The 22,224-nt window shown below is 44.2% G+C and overlaps 1 protein-coding gene across 1 annotated transcript in view; it reads right to left on the bottom strand.

The window, feature by feature from the left end:
* The window catches only part of LOC140210531 (uncharacterized), a 71,878-nt gene extending 66,139 nt beyond the window's left edge, over positions 1 to 5,739 (bottom strand). The window contains exon 1 of the mRNA XM_072279553.1: positions 5,523 to 5,739. Coding sequence (XP_072135654.1) covers positions 5,523 to 5,664 — 142 coding nt within the window. The 5' untranslated portion in view covers positions 5,665 to 5,739. The remainder of the gene's footprint in view (positions 1 to 5,522) is intronic.
* Positions 5,740 to 22,224: the final 16,485 nt, after the last annotated feature.

Here is a 22,224-nt window from a genome sequence, read left to right on the forward strand (position 1 = left end):
CTCCGTAACTTCTGCCACCTCCAATGGGATCCCACCACTAAGCACATCTTTCCCTCCCCCACTCTTTCTGCAGGGATCGCTCCCTACTCGACTCCCTTGTCTATTCGTCCCCCCCATCCCTTCCCACTGATCTCTCTCCTGGCACTTATCCTTGTAAGCGGAACAATTGCTACACATGCCCTTACACTTCCTCCCTCACCACCATTTAGGGCCCCAAACAGTCCTTCCAGGTGAGGCGGCACTTCATTTGTGAGTTGGCTGGTGTGATATACTGCGTCCGGTGCTCCTGGTGTGGACTTCTATACATTGGTGGGACCCGACGCAGACTGGGAGACTGTTTCGCTGAACACCTACGCTCTGTCCGCCAGAGAAAGCAGGATCTCCCAGTGGCCACACATTTTAATTCCACGTCCCATTCCCATTCTGATATGTCCATCCATGGCCTCCTCTACTGTCAAGATGAAGCCACACTCAGGTTAGATTAGATTATGAAGACACACAGTCCTCTTTTATTGTCATTTAGTAATGCATGCATTAAGAAATGATACAATATTTCTTCCGGTGTGATATCACAAAACACAGGACAGACCAGACTGAAAAAACTAACAAAACCACATAATTATAACATATAGTTACAACAGTGCAACAATACCACAACTTGATGAAGAACAGTCCATAAGCACAGTAAAGTTCAAGGTCTCTCAAATGTCCCACATCTCACGCAGACGGGAGAAGGAAGAAAAACTCTCCCTACCATGCCCGACCACAGTCCGGCTCTGAGTCGTCCGAAAACTTCGAGCCTCCGATCAGCTCTCCGACCCTGAGTAACGAGCGCCATCTCTATCCAAGCAATTTGACCTCAATCTCGGTCGCCAACAGCAGGCAAAGCCGGCGATTTTGAGGCCTTCCCTCCAGAAGCTTCTCGATCGCACAGTAATAACAGCAGCGAACGGGTGTTTCAGAAATTTCTCCAGATGTTCCTCTGTGCTTTCACGTCTGTCTCTATCAAATCAGAATTGCCCACGACCTCTATTCAACGAATACGATATCATTTTCACTGGAAGGCTCCTCCCGCCGTTGGAGGAACAACACCTTATATTCCATCTGGGTAGCCTCCAACCTGATGGCATGAACATTGACTTCTCTAACTTCCGTTAATGCCCCTCCTCCCCTTCATACCCCATCCCTTATTTATTATTTTTCCCCCTTTCTTTCTCTTTCTTCTCCCTCTGTCCCTCTCACTATATCTTCCTCTGGTGCTCCCCTCCCCCTTTCTCCCTGCCTTGGCCTCCCGACCCATGATCCTCTCCCTTCTCCAGCCTTTCATCCCTTCTGCCAATCAACTTTCCAGCTCTTAGCTCCATCCCTCCCCCTCCTGGCTTCTCTTATCATTTTGGATCTCTCCCTCCCCCTCCCACTTTCAAATCTCTGACTATCTCTTCTTTCAGTTAGTCCTGATGAAGGGTCTCGGCCCAAAACATCCACTGTACCTCTTCCTGTAGATGCTGCCTGGCCTGTTACGTTCTACCAGCATTTTGTGTGTGTGACTCTTGGTTTACCTGCTTTAAGTGACTATATTACGTAGTTGCTAATAAAATAGTGATTGTTAACAGCAAAACCAGACTCCAGGTGTGTTCTATTGCTGCTGATACTTTTAGTGTTGTGTGCATGTAACCGGTACTTTCCCCAGGGTTGCGTGTACGCAACACACCCCTCGTAATTTCTATACCACTGATGCCAGGTTCATCGGCCTGGCTTATCCCTGCTATGCTTCTTAAATAAAGGAACATTAGTTATCCTTCAGTCTTCTGGCTCCTCATCTGCACCTAGCAAAGTTGCAAAATATCTGTCAAAAACCCAGCTAGCTTCCTCTTTCCTTTCAAAAGTATCCTGGGATAGATTTCATTTGGCTCTGAGGATTTATCAACCCTTATACATTCCATGTCATCTAAACAACTGCCCCCCTCACCACCAATATACCCCCCACCTGAACCCATTACTTTCTATTTCTTTCTCCTTGGTGAATGCAGATGGGAAGTGCTCATTTACTCCTTTGGTACCTATCAGGACCAACTTTTTCCTCTGGCAACCCTCTTGCACCTGATATTCTTATAGACTAGCTTGGAGTCTTTCATAACTTTACTTGCCAAAGGTATTTCATAGTCTTTCTTCTCTCCTACATCTATATTCCTCATGGATTTTAGTAAGGTGTTTGACTAGGTTCCAGATGGTAGACTCATTCGGAAAGTCAGGAACCATGTGATCTAAGGAAACTTGGCTACGTGTTATCAAAATTGGCTTGCCCTCAGAAGACAGAAGGTGGGAGTAGATAGAGTGTATTTTGTCTGTCATGTGGTGACCAGTGGCGTTCTGCAGGGAACTGGTCTGAGACCTCTGCCCTTTGTGATTTTTATAAATGCCTTAAATGAAGAAGTGGAAGGGTGGGTTAATAAGTTTGCAATTACATAAAAGTTAGTTGTATTGTGGATAGTGTAGAAGATTGTCATAAGTTACAACATAACACTGATATGATGCAAAGCTAGGCTGAGAAGTGGCAGATGGAGTTCAATCCGGAGGGATGTGAAGTAGTACACTTTAGAAGGTTGAACTTGAAGGCAGACTGCAAGGTTATTGACAGGATTCTCAGCAGTGTGGAGGAACAGGGAGATTTTGGGGTCCATGCCCATAGATCCTTCAAAGTAGCCATAGAAGTTGATAGGGTGGTTAAGTAAGCATAATGTATGTTTGGCTTTATTAATTAGGGGATTGAGTGCAAGAACCATAAAACTCTGGTTACACCACACTTGAGGTTTTGTGTTCAGTTCTGGGCTTCTTTTTTTTTGGAAGATGTGGTCCAGAGGCTTGGCAGGATGTCTTATGAGGAAAGAAGAGTAAGCTAGGGATTTTGTCTTTGGAATGAAGGAGGACACGAGGTGACTTGATAGAGGTTTACAGATAAATAGAGTAGATAGACAGTGCCTTTATCCTAGGATGGCAATGGTTAATCAAGTGCATAATTTTAAGATAATTGGAAGAAATTATAGGGGGAACATCAGAGGTAGTTTTTTTGCAGAGAATGATAAGTACGTGGACTACAATGCCAGGAATGATGGTAGAGACAGATACATCAGGGACATTTAAGAAATTCTTACATAAGCATGTTTTGTGAAGCCAAGTTTTGTGTATTTATTGTTTACTTTCTAAAAACGTATTTTTAACTGGATTGTGGGCCAAAGGAGGAGGAGGAGGAGAAGATGGTGGCGTGACGCAGTGCGCGGGGCCTCTCCAGTGATGATATCTGTTATGTCAAGTAGGATGCCGTGCATAATTCTGATTTGATAGAGGCAGACATGAGAGCACGGAGGAACATCTGGTGAAACTTCGGAAATGCCTGTTTCCCTGCCATCGCTACTGTGTGATCCGAACTCTCCGGAGGGGAAGGCCCTGAATCCTCGGCTTTGCTTGTTGCTTGGCAGCCGGGGCGGGGTTGAAGCGCTCGGTAGAGATGGTGCTCGGTGTCGGAGGGCTGGTTGGAGGCTTGAAGTTTTCGGATGGACTCAGAGTCGGACTGTGGTCGGGTACTTCCAGGATGCTGCATCTGCAAGTTTGCGGCGCTGGAAGCTCATGGCAGGGAGAGTTTCTCCCTTCTACCGTCTGCGGGAAATGTTGGGGCTATCAGGACTTTGAGACTTTTTTTTACTGTGCCCATGGTCTGCTCTTATCAAATTACAGTATTGCTTTGCACTGTTGTAACTATATGTTACAATTATGTGGTTTTTGTCAGTTTTAGTCTTGGTGTGTCTTGTGTTTCTGTGATATCATACTGGAGGAACATTGTATCATTTTTTAATGCATGCATTTCTAAATGACAATAAACGAGGACTGAGTGTCCTCATAATCTAATCTAAAAAAATTAATTACGTTTTCCACATTAATCATAGCAAATGTGATTGTGATCAGCCATGATCACAGTGAATGGCGGTGCTGGCTCGAAGGGCCGAATGGCCTACTAGTGCATCTATTGTCTATTGTCAAACAAAAATGTATCTGAAAATACAAACCCTAATGTGCTCAATATTTTTTGGTACATCACCGGTAGACATTTTCACCATCTAACATTTACACTATAAATAAACTCAGGATAAGCATTTCTGTGGAACAGCTTCCAGCTATGGCTCTTCAGAGTGAGCAATGCTGCACTAATTCACTGGGAAGCAATAAATTTTGAGACACTTTATTATAATAATCAACTTTTTAAAAATAACACATAGAAGATTTTTTCATCCAAATAAGTTTAAGTTTAGATTTCAGTACTTGCAGTTCTTTCTCTGATCAAATCTCAACATATTTCTTTTTAATTCATGTACATAAGTTTTAGACTTTGAGCTTAAGGTATTAACATTTATTTTCTTTCTCTAATTTTTCATCACGCTCTTTCCTCAGATATCCAAGTGCAATTCTGCCACCCACTCAAAAATCCACTTCACACTGCATGTCCAATATGCATTAATGAGAAGTGATTTTTCCAGCTAAATACTGAGAAAGCCAGTGGTGGTGTTTTTAATTTTAATGCAAGAATATATTTGTACTTCTACAATGTTACTTGACTCCATCATTGGTTCTACTGGTTACCTGTAGCCTTGACTATTTGAAAGACCTCCTAGCCAGTCTCCCAAGTTCCATTACTAAAGGCATTTTCACCGGTAACCTCAATCAGTATCGAGATCGTTTTACAAGTAAACAATTTTTAAAAATCTGATCCGCTCTATACTTAATAAAACATTTTTCTTAACCGAAACTTTTGATTATTTGTCTCCAATATTTCTATATGACTCCGTTACAAAATTTGTTTGATAAACATCTTGGGACATTAAACGCATTAAAAAACAAAATCACTATACAAATACAACTTGTTAAATGTCAGAAGACAGTAACTATATTGCCAGCCCTAGAAATCGAAATAAGGACCGCAATCAAATCGCAGGCAATGGACAGCTGCCACAACTACAAAACACTAGATTTTTTTTCAATATCCCACACTACATTGAAGCCATGCATATTAAACAAAAATCTAAACCAAATTGGTCATCACGACCTGGATATATATTCACCCTTGGCAGTGTTACCCGCCCAATGACCAATGCTTCTCTCCAAATTGGCAACATTGCAGGTATACCGGTGAGTTTATATAGTTCAACGCAAGGGTTTTGGCTAAACAACGCAAACCCCTTTCAGATATCTAACGATGAATAGCAATGCATCCAGAGAAACATAATGACAGCCAAGCCAGTATTTTTTTTAATTGCTCACGGTGCCACATGCCATGCACCGTGCCTCCCACGCCAATTCCTATCCAGCACTTAACTCTGGCGCCTCCAAAGACCACCCTCGCCCAACGTGATACGAGCAGTCCGGGGCGCTCCGACATTGATTGACACTCCGGTTGACCACTCATGCAGCCAAGAGCCCTGACGTACACGACATACATACAGCCAGGTGTGAGGTGGGAGTGGCATACTCACATTTTTGCTGCGGATCGGGGGCATTGATAAACCCGTTATACCGCTGCACTAGCTCCTTGTTTATCACGCGGCCACCATTCTTCACCAAGAAATCGACCAGGGCATCTTCTCGCAGCTCCTCGACGAGCTCGCACCCGGCCATAGCTGCTGGTAAGCGACGAGCCGAAGGTAACGGACCAGACGCGAACCTCTGCCGCGCGCCGCCCGCGTCGTGCTTCAAATTCCAGCCAACTGACTCACCGCGCAGGCGCAGCCCGAAACCACGCCTTCCCAATGCGCATGCGCGGCGACACGTCTGCTGTCAGTTCAGTTCTCACTCCGCTGGTGTTCTGCTTTGGGGACTTAAAAACTTAAGGCAAACCTGGATAATAATGAATAGCTCGCATTAGTCTAGGAATGTAGAACTAAAAATGTGCTTTGTGTTAATTACTCAATATATAAGTTTGCTGATGACACAACAATTGTAGGCTGTGTCTTGGGTAATGATGAGCTTGAGTACACAGAGGAAATTAAGAACCTGGTGGCATGGTGTGTAGACAATTACCTATCCAATTCCTTCGCCTTGCTGACGTTGAGGGTTGTTGACTTCAGAAAGAGTAGTGAACCGCACCATTTACATCAGTGCTGTGCAAGTGGAACAGGTCAAAAGCTTTAAGTTCTTGGGGTCAATATCACAAATGACCTGACTTGGTCCAACCAAGCAGAGTCCACTGCCAAGAAGGCCCACCAGCACCTTTACTTCCTGAGAAAACTAAAGAAATTTGGCCTGTCCCCTAAAACTCTCACTAATTTTTATAGATGCACTGTAGAAAGAATTCTTCTAGGGTGCATCACAACCTGGTAGGGAAGTTGGCCTGTCCAAGACTGGAAGAAGCTGCAGAAGATCGTGAACACGGTGCAGCACATCACACAAACCAATCTTCCATCCTTGGACTCAATTTACACCGCACGCTGTTGGAGCATTGCTACCAGGATAATCAAGGACACGACCCACCCAGCCAACACACTTTTTGTTCCTCTTCCCTCCGGGAGAAGGCTTAGGAGCTTGAAGACTCGTACGGCCAGATTTGGGAACAGCTTCCTTCCAACTGTGATAAGACCGCTGAATGGATTCTGACCCGGATCTGGGCCATACCCTCCAAATGTCCGGACCTGCGTCTTGGTTTTTTTGCATTACCTAACTTTCCATTTTCTATTTTCTATTTATGATTTATAATTTAATTTTTTAATATTTACTGTTGATTTGTAATCCAGGGAGCAGGAAGCACAGAATCAAATATCACTGTGATGATTGTATGTTCTAGTATCAATTGTTTGACAACAATGAAGTATAAAGTATTATGATACACAGGAGTTTAGCATAGGAAGAGCAAAATTCCGGTAAGATGGTGGCGCATTCAGATGCAGCAGCCTCTTGGGAGCTAACCAAAGGGGTTTTTGTCTTTTTACGATCACAGGACAATGCTGAACATTAAGAACTTAGGGTGTTGCAGGACTACTCCATCTGCAAGCTACTCTTTGCAGAGAAACTGAAGGAGCTGGACTTGGCAGTAGCATGATCTGTGCCTATGTCAGAGAGGTGTTGGAGGAGTCTGTGAAGGTGGTGGACAATCCTAACTGTGAGTGATTGACTTAGTCACTTTTCTTGTGATTGCAGTATCCTTTGGACACTGTTAATGTGGAATGCTTCAAGTCTGATTCACTGATTTATTGGCAGACAACGTGGGTGGACAGTGGGAAAACTATGTGGCCTCAGTCGTAGCAAGGACTAGTCCTGAAGCAACGGTGTTGCCTGGTTACAGTTGCCCAGGAGAAAATAGTCAACAGTCGATGTGCTCCACTGGAGGTAGTGTGATGCAGTATCCAAGCTGGAGTTGGTGTTGGCCTCAGTGTTTGCCTGGCAGCAGACAAGCTGTATTGCATTTGACTGCAGACTGCTGCAGCATTTATTTACTCAGGGCATTGGACTATATCTTACAGATATCTTTTGTGCTTGCTATCCTTTATGTGCCCGTGACTGTTGGTACTGTATTTTGCACTTTGACTCTGGAATAATGCTGTTTTGTTTGGCTGTATTCCTGTATTTTTGAATGACATTAATCTTAAACTGGAGTGGGATTGGGCATGAACTGTTAATGCCTTGCACAGGAAGGCATTGCACTTGGTGTGAAGGCTAATTGCGAATGATTGTCTTGGATGGTTTGCTTGTGATAGCAGGCCCTGTTGGACATTGATCATGTAAAACAATGCAAGTCTGTTTCCAGACGGTGAGGAAGCTGCGTTCATTGCCTCAGTCATAGCAAGGACTAGGCCTCAAGCTGTGAGCTTGCCTGTTGCAGCAGTCCAGGAGAGAAGTTGGAGGCAATGTAGTGCGGTGTCTATGCTGCACTGGGGGCTGACATCTTCCATCAGTGCTGCCCCCCAGTGTTCGATTGGTGGAGTGACAAGCTGGAGTGCATGCATACATTCATCTGGGATCAGCAAGAAGCAGTTAACACCTATGAACCATTAATTTATAGGGCATGTCACTCAGGGACTTGGGCTATAATTTTTTTTACTGTGACTGCTTTACTGCTGTCATATACATGTTTTCTTCTGTATATAACTGTTGGTACTGTGTTTTGCATCTTGACCCTGGAGGAACGCTGTTTCGTTTGGCTGTATTTATGTATGGTTGAATGCCAATTGAACTTGAACAAAAATGTAATGATGGAAACAAACTTTAGAAGCAAATACTTGAGTAACATCTGTGGGGTGGGGGGGAGAATAAAAGATTCAGATTGACTCTAGTTATGGAGTTCTTTGGTATTATCCAGAATTCTCAAATGGAGGAAGAGCATTTAGGATGGTATTTAGAACTGTTAGTATGCATAAGTGCTGCAGAGATGACCAACAGAAACAAGAAACAATCAAGGACTGGCATTATTCAGGACAAGGACGGGAACATACTCTTTGAGAATGACAAGGTGGAAAGCAGATGGATAGAATACATTAGGGAATTGTACTACAATGCTAGAAATGATCAAGTGAGTGAGAAGAGCACGGAAGGTCAGGAAATTTTGGTAGCGGGAGTAAGAGCAGCCATTGGAAAGTTTAAAAACTGGTAAAGCTTGTGGTGTAGATGGTATTACAGCCGAAATGTTGAAATGCCTTGGTGACTAGGAGATTGAGGGAATCACGAGGCTTTGCAATACAACCTACTCAACAGGAAAGTGGCCAACAGATTTTGTAGTATCAGAGTTTGTCATGATCCCAAAGAAAAGTAAGAGCACAAAATACTCAGACTTTAGAACTATAAGTCATGCCTCCAGGATCTTGTTATTAATACTTCTAAGCAGAATAAAAAGGACAGTTCTTAATGAAATTAGTGAGTTCCAGAACGGATTTATACGGGGTAAGGGTACCTGTGAAGGGATTTTCAATTTGCGAATGATTGTGGAATGAGGTCTAGAAAAGACTATTGTGAGGCTATCCACTTTAAACGAGGTCTCTGCTTCCTGGATTACGAAAAAGCTTTTGACTGAGGCAAGCATGAACAGCTGGTTAATTGCCTGAACTCACTGGGGCTGGATGGGAAAGATGTTCGACTGATTGCGAGTCTGTACCGGCATCAGAAGGCAGTAATAAGAACTAGTGGTGGGAATTCACCAAAAGTTGAGATCCAAAAAGGGGTTTGCCAGGGCTGCATTATCTCCCCTTTATTATTTAATATTTACTCAGAGGTAATCTTCAGGGTATTGAACGATGAAGCTGGTGTCCAAATTGGTGGAGTGACGGTGAACCACTTGAGGTATGCAGATGATTCAGTGTTGTTAGCAGAGACTGAGGACGAGTTACTCAGAATAGTAGATAAGATAAATGCTGAAGGTGAATGATTTGGAATGAAAATAAATACTGCAAAGACAAAGATGATGGTAGTATCACGGAAGAAAGAAGTCCCCAAAATCAGTATCAAAATTTACAGCATAGGCATAGAGCAAGTCAAGGAGTTTGTATATTTGGGTCAGATGGTCACAGAGGATGGGAGATGTGATACAGAAATTAGACGAAGAATCGAGATTGCAAGATCAACGTCCTGGAGTCTGAGTGATGTGTTGTGTGGCAAGAAGTTGGACTTTGGGCTGCGTTGTAGAATTTGGAAATGCTACGTCTGGAGCAGTCTGTTGTATGGAGTCGAATTGTGGACCTTATGCAAGAAAGCGCAATGATGACTGGAGGCATTTGAAATGTGGTGTTTAAGGAGAATGCAAAAAATTAGATGGGTGATGAAGGTCAGTAATATGGAAGTGTTGAAGAGAGCGAGGAGAGAAAAGGAGTTGCTGAAGAATGTGCAGAAAAGGAAGCTGGAATATGCCAGGCACGTGTTAAAAGGTGGTGGACTGCAGAAATTGTTATCGGAAGGGATGATAGAAAGAAAGAGGAAGGCAGCGAACCACTTGGTACGATAATGTGAAGCAATGGACTGGGTTGAGTTATGCTTGGGCCAGAAAAAGAGCACAAGATCGAAGAAGATGGAGGTGCATAGCTACCAACCCCGGATTCGGGACGGCACCCACTGACTGACTGAGTCTGTATTGAGAGCACAGAGAAGGCTTCCGAAAGTAGTGTAAAAAGCTCACCATTTGTCTTTGTCCAATTGTAGCATTTCCACATTTACTCATGACAAAGCTGAATGTGGGGATTAAAAGGATGCAAAAAAAAACTTCAAGATGTAGACAAACTAAATGTGTGGTTAACAACATGGCAGATAAAGAAATATGAGGCTATCCACTTTAAACACTTCCTAATTTGGAGATAATTGTATAGCACTAAGACAAAACCAGCACCAAAGGGAGTTTTGCTTTGCTGCTCTCCAACTAAAACTTGCCACTTTGCTAAAGCAACTCAAGTGGAGCTGTCAGACCAACCTCTGATAACACTTCCTGTCTGAGTGCCATTCTTTTTGTGTCAATCATTAATAGCCTCTTCTTTTGTCTGTGCAGTAAGTGCTAGTTTTTCCTCAAAAAGCAAAGTGTGGTGACTTGGCAACAATGCTGTAAACGAGAAAATGGAGAAGCTAAACATCAGAATCAGGTTTAATATTGCTGGCATGTTGTGAAATTTGTTATGTGGCAGCAGTACATTGCAATACATAAAAACTATAAATTACAGTAAGAAGTAGGAAGAGTTCACGGGTTCAATGCCCATTCAGAAATCTAACGGCCGAGGGGAAGAAGTTGTTCCTGAATTGTTGACTGTCCCTTCAGGTTTCTGTACCTCCACCCTGGTGGTAGCAATGAAACCAGGGCATATCCTGTGTGATGGGGTCGTTAATGGTAGATGCGCTTTTTTTTGAGGCATTGCTCCTTGAAAATATCCTGGATGCTGGGGAGGCAAGTGCCCATAATGGTGCTGACTTAGTATACAATTTTTTTTGCTTCTTACCCTTCCCCTCTCCCTCCCCCAACACCAGATGGTGATGCAATCAGTTAGGATGCTCTCCACAGTACATCTGTAGAAATCTGCGAATGTCTGGTGATGTAACAGATCTTAAACTCCTAACTAAATGTAGCTGCTGTCATGCCTTCTTGGTAATTGCATCAATATGTTGGGCCCAGGATAGATCCTTGGAGATGATGTCACTCAGGAACTTTTAATTGCTCACCTTTTCCACTTCTGATCCCTTGCTGAGGACTGTGTGTTCTCTCCTCTTCCCATTTCTGAATCCCACAATCAATTCTTTAGTCTTGCCTTGAGTGCAAGGTTATTGCTGTGACACCACTCAACTAGTAATTTTATCCTCCCTTTCAAAGCATGCTGTAAAAGTTGAGCTCATCTAGGAGTGAAACACCACTGCCATACACGATGTTAGGTTTCACTTTGTAGGAAGTAATGGGCCTGCTAGAGTTGATGTGTATCTGATTCCACCTCTAACCTTAATCAGAGTTGTTATGTAGTGAGCTCGTCTGCTGCTTATCAAACATTCTATTTGAATATGCTGTACAAGCAGTGATGGCATTAGTTTACAATAAATGTGACAAGGCATTAGTTGGTCTTTATAATGTAAGAGGGTTTCGACTTTTATGTTACTGCGGAAGCTAATTAAAATGGCGTCTTTGTTATGTTAATCTGGGGAATGCGGCTTTGTTGTGTTAAATGCTGAGAAAGTTTGCGCTAACAGTTTGTTTTTGCTTTAGTGTGTGATAAAAGAGTGCTATTAACCAATTGGGATGGTTGTTATGGTTTTGGTGTATTTGAAGATACTGTATGCGCGGGGTTTTGGGGGAGAAGGGGGGAGAGCGAGACAGAGGATGGACGAGGTGCTGTGAGTCCGCTAACGGGGTCGGACCCCGAGCGGGACGTTCGGCGAGGAGACGGAGACGGACTCGTGTGGAGCGTCTGGTCGACCACCGTTGTTGGTCCCAGGCGGCCGGTTGAGGTGGTCCGAGGCGGGGGTCGCAGGGTGAAGAAGAAGGTCCTTGAGCTCCAAAGGTTTTTGTGCACGAAGAGATTGGACTTTGATAAGTGTGGCGCCTTTTATTTTCCTTTTATATTTTATTCTCTTTTAATTATATAGTTCCAGTAATATCTATAAACTGTAAATCATTTAATTGCATCTGGTGTATTGTCTGTTATTTGGGCGGGGTGGGGTACCTTACACAACATCCACACAAATGAATTATCCGGTTTGGCGGGGCTGAGGCTGCTTCCCTAGACGACAGCGAGCCGAGCGACCCTGAGGGTGGCCGGGGGGGCTACAATAAAAAGTTGTAACTAATCAATTCACCTGGCCTTTGTAAACAGAAATAGTTTGAGTGTTACATCAATACTTGACTCTACCCCAGTGGTTACAGCTTCTTCTTCGGCTGTCCATCAATTTTTCAATGATTACTGAGGCCTGGGCAAGGTTGTATGGAAGACTGGCAGTTGCCCATGCTGCAAGACTCCCCTCTCCATGCCACCGATGTTGTCCAAGGGAAGGGTACTAAGACCCATACAGCTTGGCACCGGTGTGGTTAAGTGCCTTGCTCAAAGCTGAGGCTTGAACTAGTGACCTTCAGATCACTAGACTGATGAGTAGTTATGGCAGTCTTCAAGTGAACCACTTGGCCATCATTTACTTGTATTCATTGAGAACTAGTTTTGAACAGGGCCAAGTAGGCCATCTTGTGCAGTCCTAATCTGTGCCTGTTGGCTTCAGTCAGACTTTGATTTGGACTAGCAAGGAGGTATTCTATTTTGTTCTGCTTTTTTTTTAATGTCCTGGATGTTCATTGTATACATTTTTGGAATTGAGGAAAGATTTGCTTCAAAGGGGTAGGGCTTTGGATGAGTTAGCTGTAAGTTCATTGGCAAATTTAGATTGGTATACTTAGCTTGAGAAGTTGAAATTATTAAACTTCAGTATTAAAATACCTATTTGGTTTTCTGCACCATAGAATGGAAAGATCAAAGCAAAAGCTTCATAACATGTTGAATCTTAAAGTAACCTTATTTGGAATTTTGTATTGAGAACTGAAATGGTTTAGAAATGTATGCACCCCTGAATTTTTAATTGAAGAATATGACTCTACAGTAATTATTTTAATGGACTGATGTCAAAGATGTGGTGGGGTGATGGTCTGGAGTTCCAAAACTGAGTTTTGTTGTTACTGTTTAATCCTCTTTGCTTATGTGTACAATATAAACAAAATGTTAGTGGTCGTCTTTTTGGCCACATCCAAATAATCACAATAACTAATTACTCCTACTACATGGCAGTACGTTGTTTCACTACTACATCAGCTAGTTACTCTTAAACTCATTAGCCACTTGGCTTTTCAGCACACCTTATTTTGGACTCAAATTTGTTTAAAGCTATTTGTATCTTAATTTAGTCTGTTTTGTATATTAAAAAATAAATCACCATTGCCCATGTGATCAATTACTCTATTGGCAAACAGACCTTCAAATGCTATAGATTTTGGAATTCCTTCCTGAAACCACTTTTGCTCTATTTTTAAGGTATTCCTCTTCCTCAATGTGCCTTTGGCTAAGGTTTTGGTCAACTACATTAATATGTCATTGTAGCTTGGTGGCGATGCTGTTACGAATCTCTTTGGCTGATTTTGTTGAATTAACATCTGCCTTTAACTGAGTCCAATCTACACTCAGTGGCCATTTGATGAGGTACCTCCTGTACCTAATAAATTGGTCACTGAGTGTATGTTTGTTGTCTTCCACTACTGTAGCTCATCCACTTCAGGGTTCGATGTGTTGTGCATTCAGAGATGCTCTTCTGCACAACATTCTTGAAAAGTATGGCTATCTGAGTTTGGTTGCCTTCCTGTCAGTTTGAACCCATCCGGCCATTCCCCTCTGACCTCTCATTAACAAGGCATTTTCTCCCACAGAACTGCCGCTCACAGGATGATAATGATTTTCTTTTTTGTTTCTCATGTCATTCGCTGTAGACTCTAGAGCAAGGGTTCTCAACCTGGGTCCACAATCCCATTAATGGTATTGGTCCATGACATTAAAAAAACATTGGGCATCCCTGTTCTCAAGATTGTTATGCGTGTAAATCCCAGGAGATCAATTTCTGAGATACTCAAACCATCCTGTCTGGCACGAATAATCAATCTGTGGTCAGGGGCACTTTCCCCATTTTGATGTTTGGTCTGAATAACAGCTGAGCTTTTTGACCATGTCTCCATGTTATGCATTGAGTTACTGGCAAATAATTGGCTGATTAGATACTTGAATTAACGAGCAAGTGTACCAAAAAAGTGGTCACTGAGTGTAAAATGTCTTCAGAACAACAGCTATGAGTTGACTTGGCTGTCTTGTAAAAGGGAATTGAAGGCTATTCACTTGAATGAAAAATCCAATTATGCAGACCATCCAATATCAAACAAGGCATAGTGGTGTGACATGACAAAAATACATTAGAACATTTGGCCCAGCTGGGTCATCTGACACTTTCAAGCATGTACCAGAAATCTTTCACTGGCTAGTTAAATCTAATTTAAACATACCCACAGAATCAAGTTGGTTTTTTCATCCAATTCTCAGGACCCCTGATTAGAAATGTTATGTATCATTGGCAGCACAGTGGTTTACAGGCAGAGGAACCGGCCTTGAGAGTTGAAGTTTGCCTCCACATCCTTTGAAACCTCCTGGACACATCAAACACGAGGAAGGAAACTTCAAGTTTCATTTGCAAACTTAACCACAAAAAAACGTCAATTCTGCTATCCAGATCACTAATGCATAATGTGAAAAGTAGCAGACCCACCACTGACCTCTGTGGAACATCACTGGTCATCAGTAGCTGACCAGAAAAGCCCCAATTATTCTATCCTTTACCTTCTGCCAGTCAGCCAATCCTCTGTCAAAACTAGTATCTTTCATTTAATACCATAGGCTCTTGTTTAGCAACCTCATGTGCTGCACCTTGTCAAAAGTCTTCTGAAAATCCAGGTAAACAACATGCATTGGCTCTCCTTTGCTATCCTGCCTGTTATCATTTGTTAGGCAAGGTTTCCCCCTTAAGGAAGCCATGCTGACTGTGGCCTCGAAGTACCCTAAAACCTCCTTTAATAATGGTCTCTAACATCTTGCCAACCACTCCATTCAGGCTAACTCACCTATAATTTCCTGTCTTTTGCCTTGCACCCTTGAAGAGAGGAGTATAATTTGAGTGGGAGATGTCACCCCAGCACCAGAGTGCATCATTGATTACATCAACTTCTGTGTGGACTGCCATGTTCCGACGAGAACTGTCCTTTGTTATTCAAATAACAAGCCATGGGTAACAAAGGACATTAAGGACATCCTGAATGCTAAAAAGAGGGCGTTTAGAGATGGAAAGAAGGAGGAGCTGAGGGCAATACGGAGGGACCTGAAAGCCAGGATCAGGGAGGCTACAGACAGGTACAGGAGGAAGCTTGAGTGGAAGCTCCAGCAGAACAACATGAGAGAGGTCTGGAGGGGGATGAGGACCATCACTGGGTTCTGGCAAACTAGCAACAGAGGAGTGGAAGGCAGTGTGGACAGGGCCAATGAACTTAATCTGTTCTTTAACAGATTTGACAGTGTGGCCCCTGCCCATCCCATACATGAGCCATCTGTTGTCGGCCCCCAACCAACACATATTCCACTCTCCCCTCCTACCCCTCCTCACAATCCCCCACCCTGCTCTCATGACTATACCACTTCCCCACATGAAACCACCACGGTGGGCTTCACAGCTCTACAGGTGAGAAGACAACTGAAATGTCTCAACCCAAGCAAGGCTGCAGGACCGGATGGTGTCAGTACCAGGGTGCTCAAAGCCTGTGCCCCTCAGCTATGTAGAGTACTTCGCCATGTATTCAACCTGAGCCTGAGGCTCCGGAGGGTTCCTGTACTGTGGAAGACGTCCTGCCTCGTCCCTGTGCCGAAGACGCCACACGCCAGCGGCCTCAATGACTGCAGACCGGTGGCATTGACCTCCCACATCATGAAGACCCTGGAGAGACTTGTTCTGGAGCTGCTCCGGCCTATGGTCAGGCCAAACTTAGATCCCCTCCAGTTCACTTACCAGCCCCGACTAGGAGTTGAGGATGCCATTGTCTACCTGCTGAACCGTGTCTACGCCCGCCTGGACAAGCCAGCGAGCACTGTGAGGGTCATGTTTTTTGACTTCTCCAGTGCGTTCAACACCATCTGCCCTGCTCTGCTGGGGGAGAAGCTGACAGCGATGCAGGTGGATGCTTTCCTGGTGTCATTGATTCTTGATTACCTGACTGGCAGACCACAGTACGTGTGCTTGCAACATTGTGTGTCCGACAGAGTGATCAGCAGCACTGGGGCTCCACAGAGGACTGTCTTGTCTCCCTTTCTCTTCACCATTTACACCTCGGACTTCAACTACTGCACAGAGTCTTGTCATATTCAGAAGTTTTCGGATGACTCTCCCTCAGCAAGGGAGATGAGGCTGAGTACAGGGCTACGGTAGGAAACTTTGTCACATGGTGTGAGCAGAATTATCTGCAGCTTAATGTGAAAAAGACTAAGGAGCTGGTGGTAGACCCGAGGGGAGCGAAGGTACTGGTGACCCCTGTTACCATCCAGGGGGTCAGTATGGACATGGTGAAGGATTACAAATACCTGGGGATAGGAATTGACAATAAACTGGACTGGTCAAAGAACACTGAGGCTGTCTCCAAGAAGGGTCAGAGCTATCTCTATTTCCTGAGGAGACTGAGGTCCTTTAACATCTGCCAGACGATGCTGAGGATGTTCCAGGAGTCTGTGGTGGCCAGTGCTATCATGTTTGCTGTTGTGTGCTGGGGCAGCAGGCTGAGGGAAGCAGACACCAACAGAATCAACAAACTCATTCATAAGGCCAGTGATGTTGTGGGGATGGAACTGGACTCTCTCACGGTGGTGTCTGAAAAGAGGATGCTATCTAAGTTGCATGCCATCTTGGTCAATGTCTCCCATCCACTACATAATGTACTGGGTGGGCACCGGAGTACATTCAGCCAGAGACTCATTCCACCAAGATGCAACACAGAGCGTCATAGGAAGTCATTCCTGCCTGCGGCCATCAAACTTTACAACTCCTCCCTTGGAGGGTCAGACACCCTGAGCCAATAGGCTGGTCCTGGACTTATTTCATAATTTACTGGCATAATTTACATATTACTATTTAACTACTTATGGTTCTATTACTATTTATTATTTATGGTGCAACTGTAACGAAAACCGATTTCCTCCGGGATCAATAAAGTATGACTATGACTACGACTATGACTATGACAACTTGTGCAAAATGTCATTTTGCTTACCTTATTTCAGTGAGGGCAGGTGGTTGAGTATGTCACTGAGGAACAAAGGGGTTTTTCACTGTTGCTCACATCCTAAAACCAGTAGATGATTATCTTAATCACAAAAGGGTTTTTTGGGGTTTGGTATGCTGCTGTCACATTTACTGAGATACAGTTAACTACTGTCCTTACATCCTGTGCAAACAGAATGCAAATCATTAAACAATGCATTGAGGTAGAACAATGTAAAACAATAACAATGTAGAATGAACTGTAACAGATACAGAGGAAGTGTAGCACAGGTGGTTAATGCTTGGTATGTCAACTGCTCTGCATGGTCATGCAGTTGCCATATTAAGCTGTTGTATATCCAGATGGGATGCTTTCTACAGTACATCAATAAAAGTTGGTAAGGGTCAACAAAGATGTCAATTTTCAAATTCCTTTAGCTTCAAATTCACTTTTGTCATTCAACTATATACAGCGTATGTATATCACCAAAGAAAACTCATTGCCCCGACCAAGCTGCACAATACGGTACATGTAACTCTCACAATACAAAGTACTACTACCAGAGATAAATTAACAAATAATAACATGTGTGCTGGCAGATTGGCATTTAGCATAAGGTGCATTATGACATTTTTATAAAGTAAAGGGCAACTAGCGCTTCATATGAGATGAGACCTGGGTCGTGACAGGGAGTTTGTCTCACAGCCTGTGGGTAGAAGCTATTTTACATCCTAATAACCCTTGTCCTGATTGGACGTAGAGGTGTTGTTCAATCCTGAATGTGTAGGATCATCAGCACGTTTTTTTTTAAAAAGTGATTCACATGCATCTGTAAAGGGCACCGACTATGTACTCATTCTCAGGGAAATAGAACACTACAGCACGATTGGTCAGACAAATGGATCTTGAGATACAAAGGTCACCCTTTGCTTCCCTAGCTCTTCACACCAACTTGCAAGCCTACCACAGGTGGTGAGTGAGCCGAACCAAGCAAATATCAAATCATCAAAACTGCATTGGTTTCCTAACAGCACACACAAAAAGTGCTGGTGAACGCAGCAGGCCAGGAAGCATCTATAAGAAGAGGTACAGTCGACATTTCGGGCCGAGACCCTTCGTCAGGACTAACTGAAAGAAGAGATGGTAAGATTTGAAAGTGTGGGGGGGGGGGGGGTGGAGATCCAAAATGATAGGAGAAGACGGGTGGGGGGGGAGGGATGGAGCTAAGAGCTGGAATGTTGATTGGCAAAAGGGATACGAGGCTGGAGAAGGGAGAGGATCATGGGACGGGAGACCTAGGGAGAAAGAAAGGTCATGACCCCACTAAGGAGCACCAGGCCATTGTCTCCCATATCATCACCAACTTCATCACATCAGGGGATCTCCCATCCACTGCTACCAACCTTATAGTTCCCACACCCCGCACTTCCCGTTTCTACCTCCTACCCAAGATCCACAAACTTGCCTGTCCAGGTAGACCCATTGTCTCAGCTTGCTCTTGCCCCACCAAACTCACTTCTGCATACCTCAACACTCTTTTATTCCCCCTTGTTCAATCCCTTCACACCTATGTTCGTGACACCTCTCACACTCTGAATTTTTACAATGATTTTTAAGTTCCCTGGCCCCCACCACTTTATTTTCACCATGGATGTCCAGTCCCTATATACCTCCATCCCCCACTAGGAAGGTCTCAAAACTCTTCGCTTCTTTTTGGATTCCAGACCTAACTAGTTTCCCTCTACCACCACTGTCCTCCGTCTAGTGGAATTAGTCCTTACTCTTAACAATTTCTCCTTTGGCTCCTCCCACTTCCTCCTAACTAAAGGTGTAGCCATGGGCACCCGTATAGGTCCCAGCTATGCCTGCCTTTTTGTTGGCTTTGTGGACCAATCCATGTTCCAAGCCTATACTGGTATCTGTCCCCCAGTTTTACTTCGCTACATTGATGACTGCATTGGCATTACTACCTGCACGCATGCTGAGCTCGTTGACTTCATTGACTTTGCCTCCAATTTTCACTCTACCCTCAAGTTTACCTGGTTCATTTCCCTTCCTACAATTCCTCTGTCTCCGCCGCATCTGCTCTCAGGATGAGGCTTTTCATTCCAGGACGAGGAGATGTCCTTTTTTAAAGAAAGGGGCTTCCCTTCCTCCACCATCAACTCTGCTCTCAAACGCATCTCTCCCATTTCCCGCACATCTGCTCTCACCCCATCCTCCCTCCACCCCACTAGGAATAGGGTTCCCCTTGTCCTCACCTACCACCCCACCAGTTCCGGGTCCAACATATAATTCTCTGTGACTTCTGCCACCTCCAACAGGATCCCACCACCAAGCACGTCTTTCCCTCCCCCCACCTTTCTGCTTTCCGCAGGGATCACTCCCTATGCAACTCCCTTGTCCATTCCTCTCCCCTCCCCCCTCTCCCCTCTCCCCATGCAACGCACGCCCTTACACTTCCTCCCTCACCACCATTCAGGGCCCCAGACAGTCCTTCCAGGTGAGGCGACACTTCACCTGTGGGTCAGCTGGGGTGATATACTGCGTCCGGTGCTCCCGATGCAGCCTTCTATATATTGGCGAGACCCGAGGCAGGCTGGGAGACTGTTTCGCTGAACACCTACGCTCTGTCCGCTAGAGAAAGCAGGATCTCCCAGTGGCCACACATTTCAATTCCACGTCCCATTCCCATTCTGATATGTTTATCCACGCCCTCCTTTACTGTCAAGATGAAGCCACTCTCAGGTTGGAGGAACATCTGGGTAGCCTCCAACCTGATGGCATGAACATTGACTTCTCTAACTTCCGCTAATGCCCCACCTCCCCTTCATACCCCATTCCTTATTTATTATTATTATTCCCCCCCCCCCCCGTTTTTCCTCTTTTTTTTTTCTCCCTCTGTCCCTCTCACTATAACTCCTTGGCCATCCTCTGGGCTGCCCTCCTTCTTTCTTTTTCCCTGGGCCTCCCGTCCTATGATCCTCTCCCTTCTCCAGCCTCGTATCCCTTTTGCCAATCAACTTTCTAGCCCTCCCCCTCATTTCAGATCTCCCCCCCCACTTTCAAATCTCTGACTACCTCTTCTTTCAGTTAGTCCTGACGAAGGGTCTCAGCCCGAAACGTCGACTGTACCTCTTCCTATAGATACTGCCTTGCCTGCTGCGTTCACCAGCATTTCCAACATTTGAATTTCCAACATCTGCAAACTTTCTTGTGTTTGGTTTCCTAAAACTGAGATTCTGGTCTAGTCAGGGCTTCACTCTGGAGAGTCTGTTGGCTCCTGATACATGGATCTATGCCCCGGTTAATTTGTAATTGGAATGCTAATTTCTTGATCTCCCCTAAATTGGGCTAGATTTTTATCTGCACGTTATGGGCGTGCCCTGGGTGATGGGGACCTTAATGATGGATGTTGGCTTTCTGAGGCATCATCTTTTGAAGATGTCCTTGATGTTGGTGAGGTTAATGCGCATGATGGAGCTGGCTGACTTTGCAACTTTGTTTTTTCTGCTTCTGTGCAGTGGTCCCTTGTATCAGATGGTTATGCAATCAGTTAGAATGCTCTCCATGGTACACGTGTAGAAATTTGTGAAAGTCTTTGAAATACCAAGTCTTCTCAAACTCTTACTGAAATTTAACTGATGTTGTGCCTTCTTTGTAATTGCATCAACATGTTGGGCCCAGGATAGATTTTCAGAGATGTTGATACTTAGGAACTTAAAATTGCTCACCCTTTCCACTGCTGACCTCTTGATGAGGACTACTGGTATGTGTTTCCTCGACTTTCCCTTCCTGAAATCCATAATCAATTCCAGTGAAATTGAGTTCAAGTTTGTTGCAACACCACTCAACCAGCTGATCTCTCTCACCCCTGTACACCTCCTCGTCACCATCTGAAATCCTGCTGGCTATAGTTGTGTCATCAGCAAATTTATAGATGGCAAATGAGCTGTGCCTAGCCATGTAATTCTGCTAACAGAGCACTGGGCTAAGCATGCATCCCTGAGGTGTACCAGTGTTGATGTTCAGTGAAGGAATCTTATTTCTGATCTGTACTGACTGTGATCTCCAAATGAAGAAGTAAAGGATCCAGTTGCTGAGGAAGGTACAGAGATCCAGGTTTTAGAGTTTATTGATTAGCCCTGAGGGTGCGATTGTGTTGAACGTTGAGCTGTAATCAATAAACAGTAGCCTGATGAAGGTATTGCTGTTGTCCAGATGATCCAATGCCATGGAGAGCCAGTGAGATTGTATTTGCAGTAGACTTATTTGGCAAATTGCAGTGGGTCTAGGTCTTTCCTTGGGTAAAAGTTGATTCTGGCCATGACCAACCGCTGAAAGCACATCACTGTAGATGTGAGTGCAACTGGATGATAGTCATTGGGACAGCTCACCTTGCTGCTGTTGGTTATGCTTGGTATGATTGTCGTGCTTTTGAAGCAGTTGGGAACCTCTGACTGAAACAGTGAGAGATTGAACCTTCACTAAGGCTACGTCCATACTAGACTGGATAACTTTGAAAACGCCGGTTTTGCGTAAAAACTACAGGCGTCCACACTAGGCGTTTTTAAAAATACCTTTGTCCACATTAAAACAGATATTTGAGTGAATCTCCTCCTACTGGGCATGTGCAGGACACACAGAAAACAAGCGAAGAGGAAACGTTATACTTGGTGCGCGTTTGTCCAGATACTGACTAGAAAAGCTTAAAAGGAAATTGCCGAACGAAGGACTTTGGTGCCTGTTTGTCCAGAAAAATTTCCTACTGCCATGGTCTCTTCAACGATGAAAGGGACGACAGCTACAACTAAAGGCTTGTTACTGGGAAAAAGTGAAACCTGCTGTGACCTCATTTGTTTGCCTTTACTTTTGCAATGTCTTTGTGTATTATTTTGCTGTATTTAACGTGCAAA

The sequence above is a fragment of the Mobula birostris genome, chromosome 2 (assembly GCF_030028105.1).
Source record: "Mobula birostris isolate sMobBir1 chromosome 2, sMobBir1.hap1, whole genome shotgun sequence".
NCBI classification, from domain to species: Eukaryota; Metazoa; Chordata; class Chondrichthyes; order Myliobatiformes; family Myliobatidae; genus Mobula; species Mobula birostris.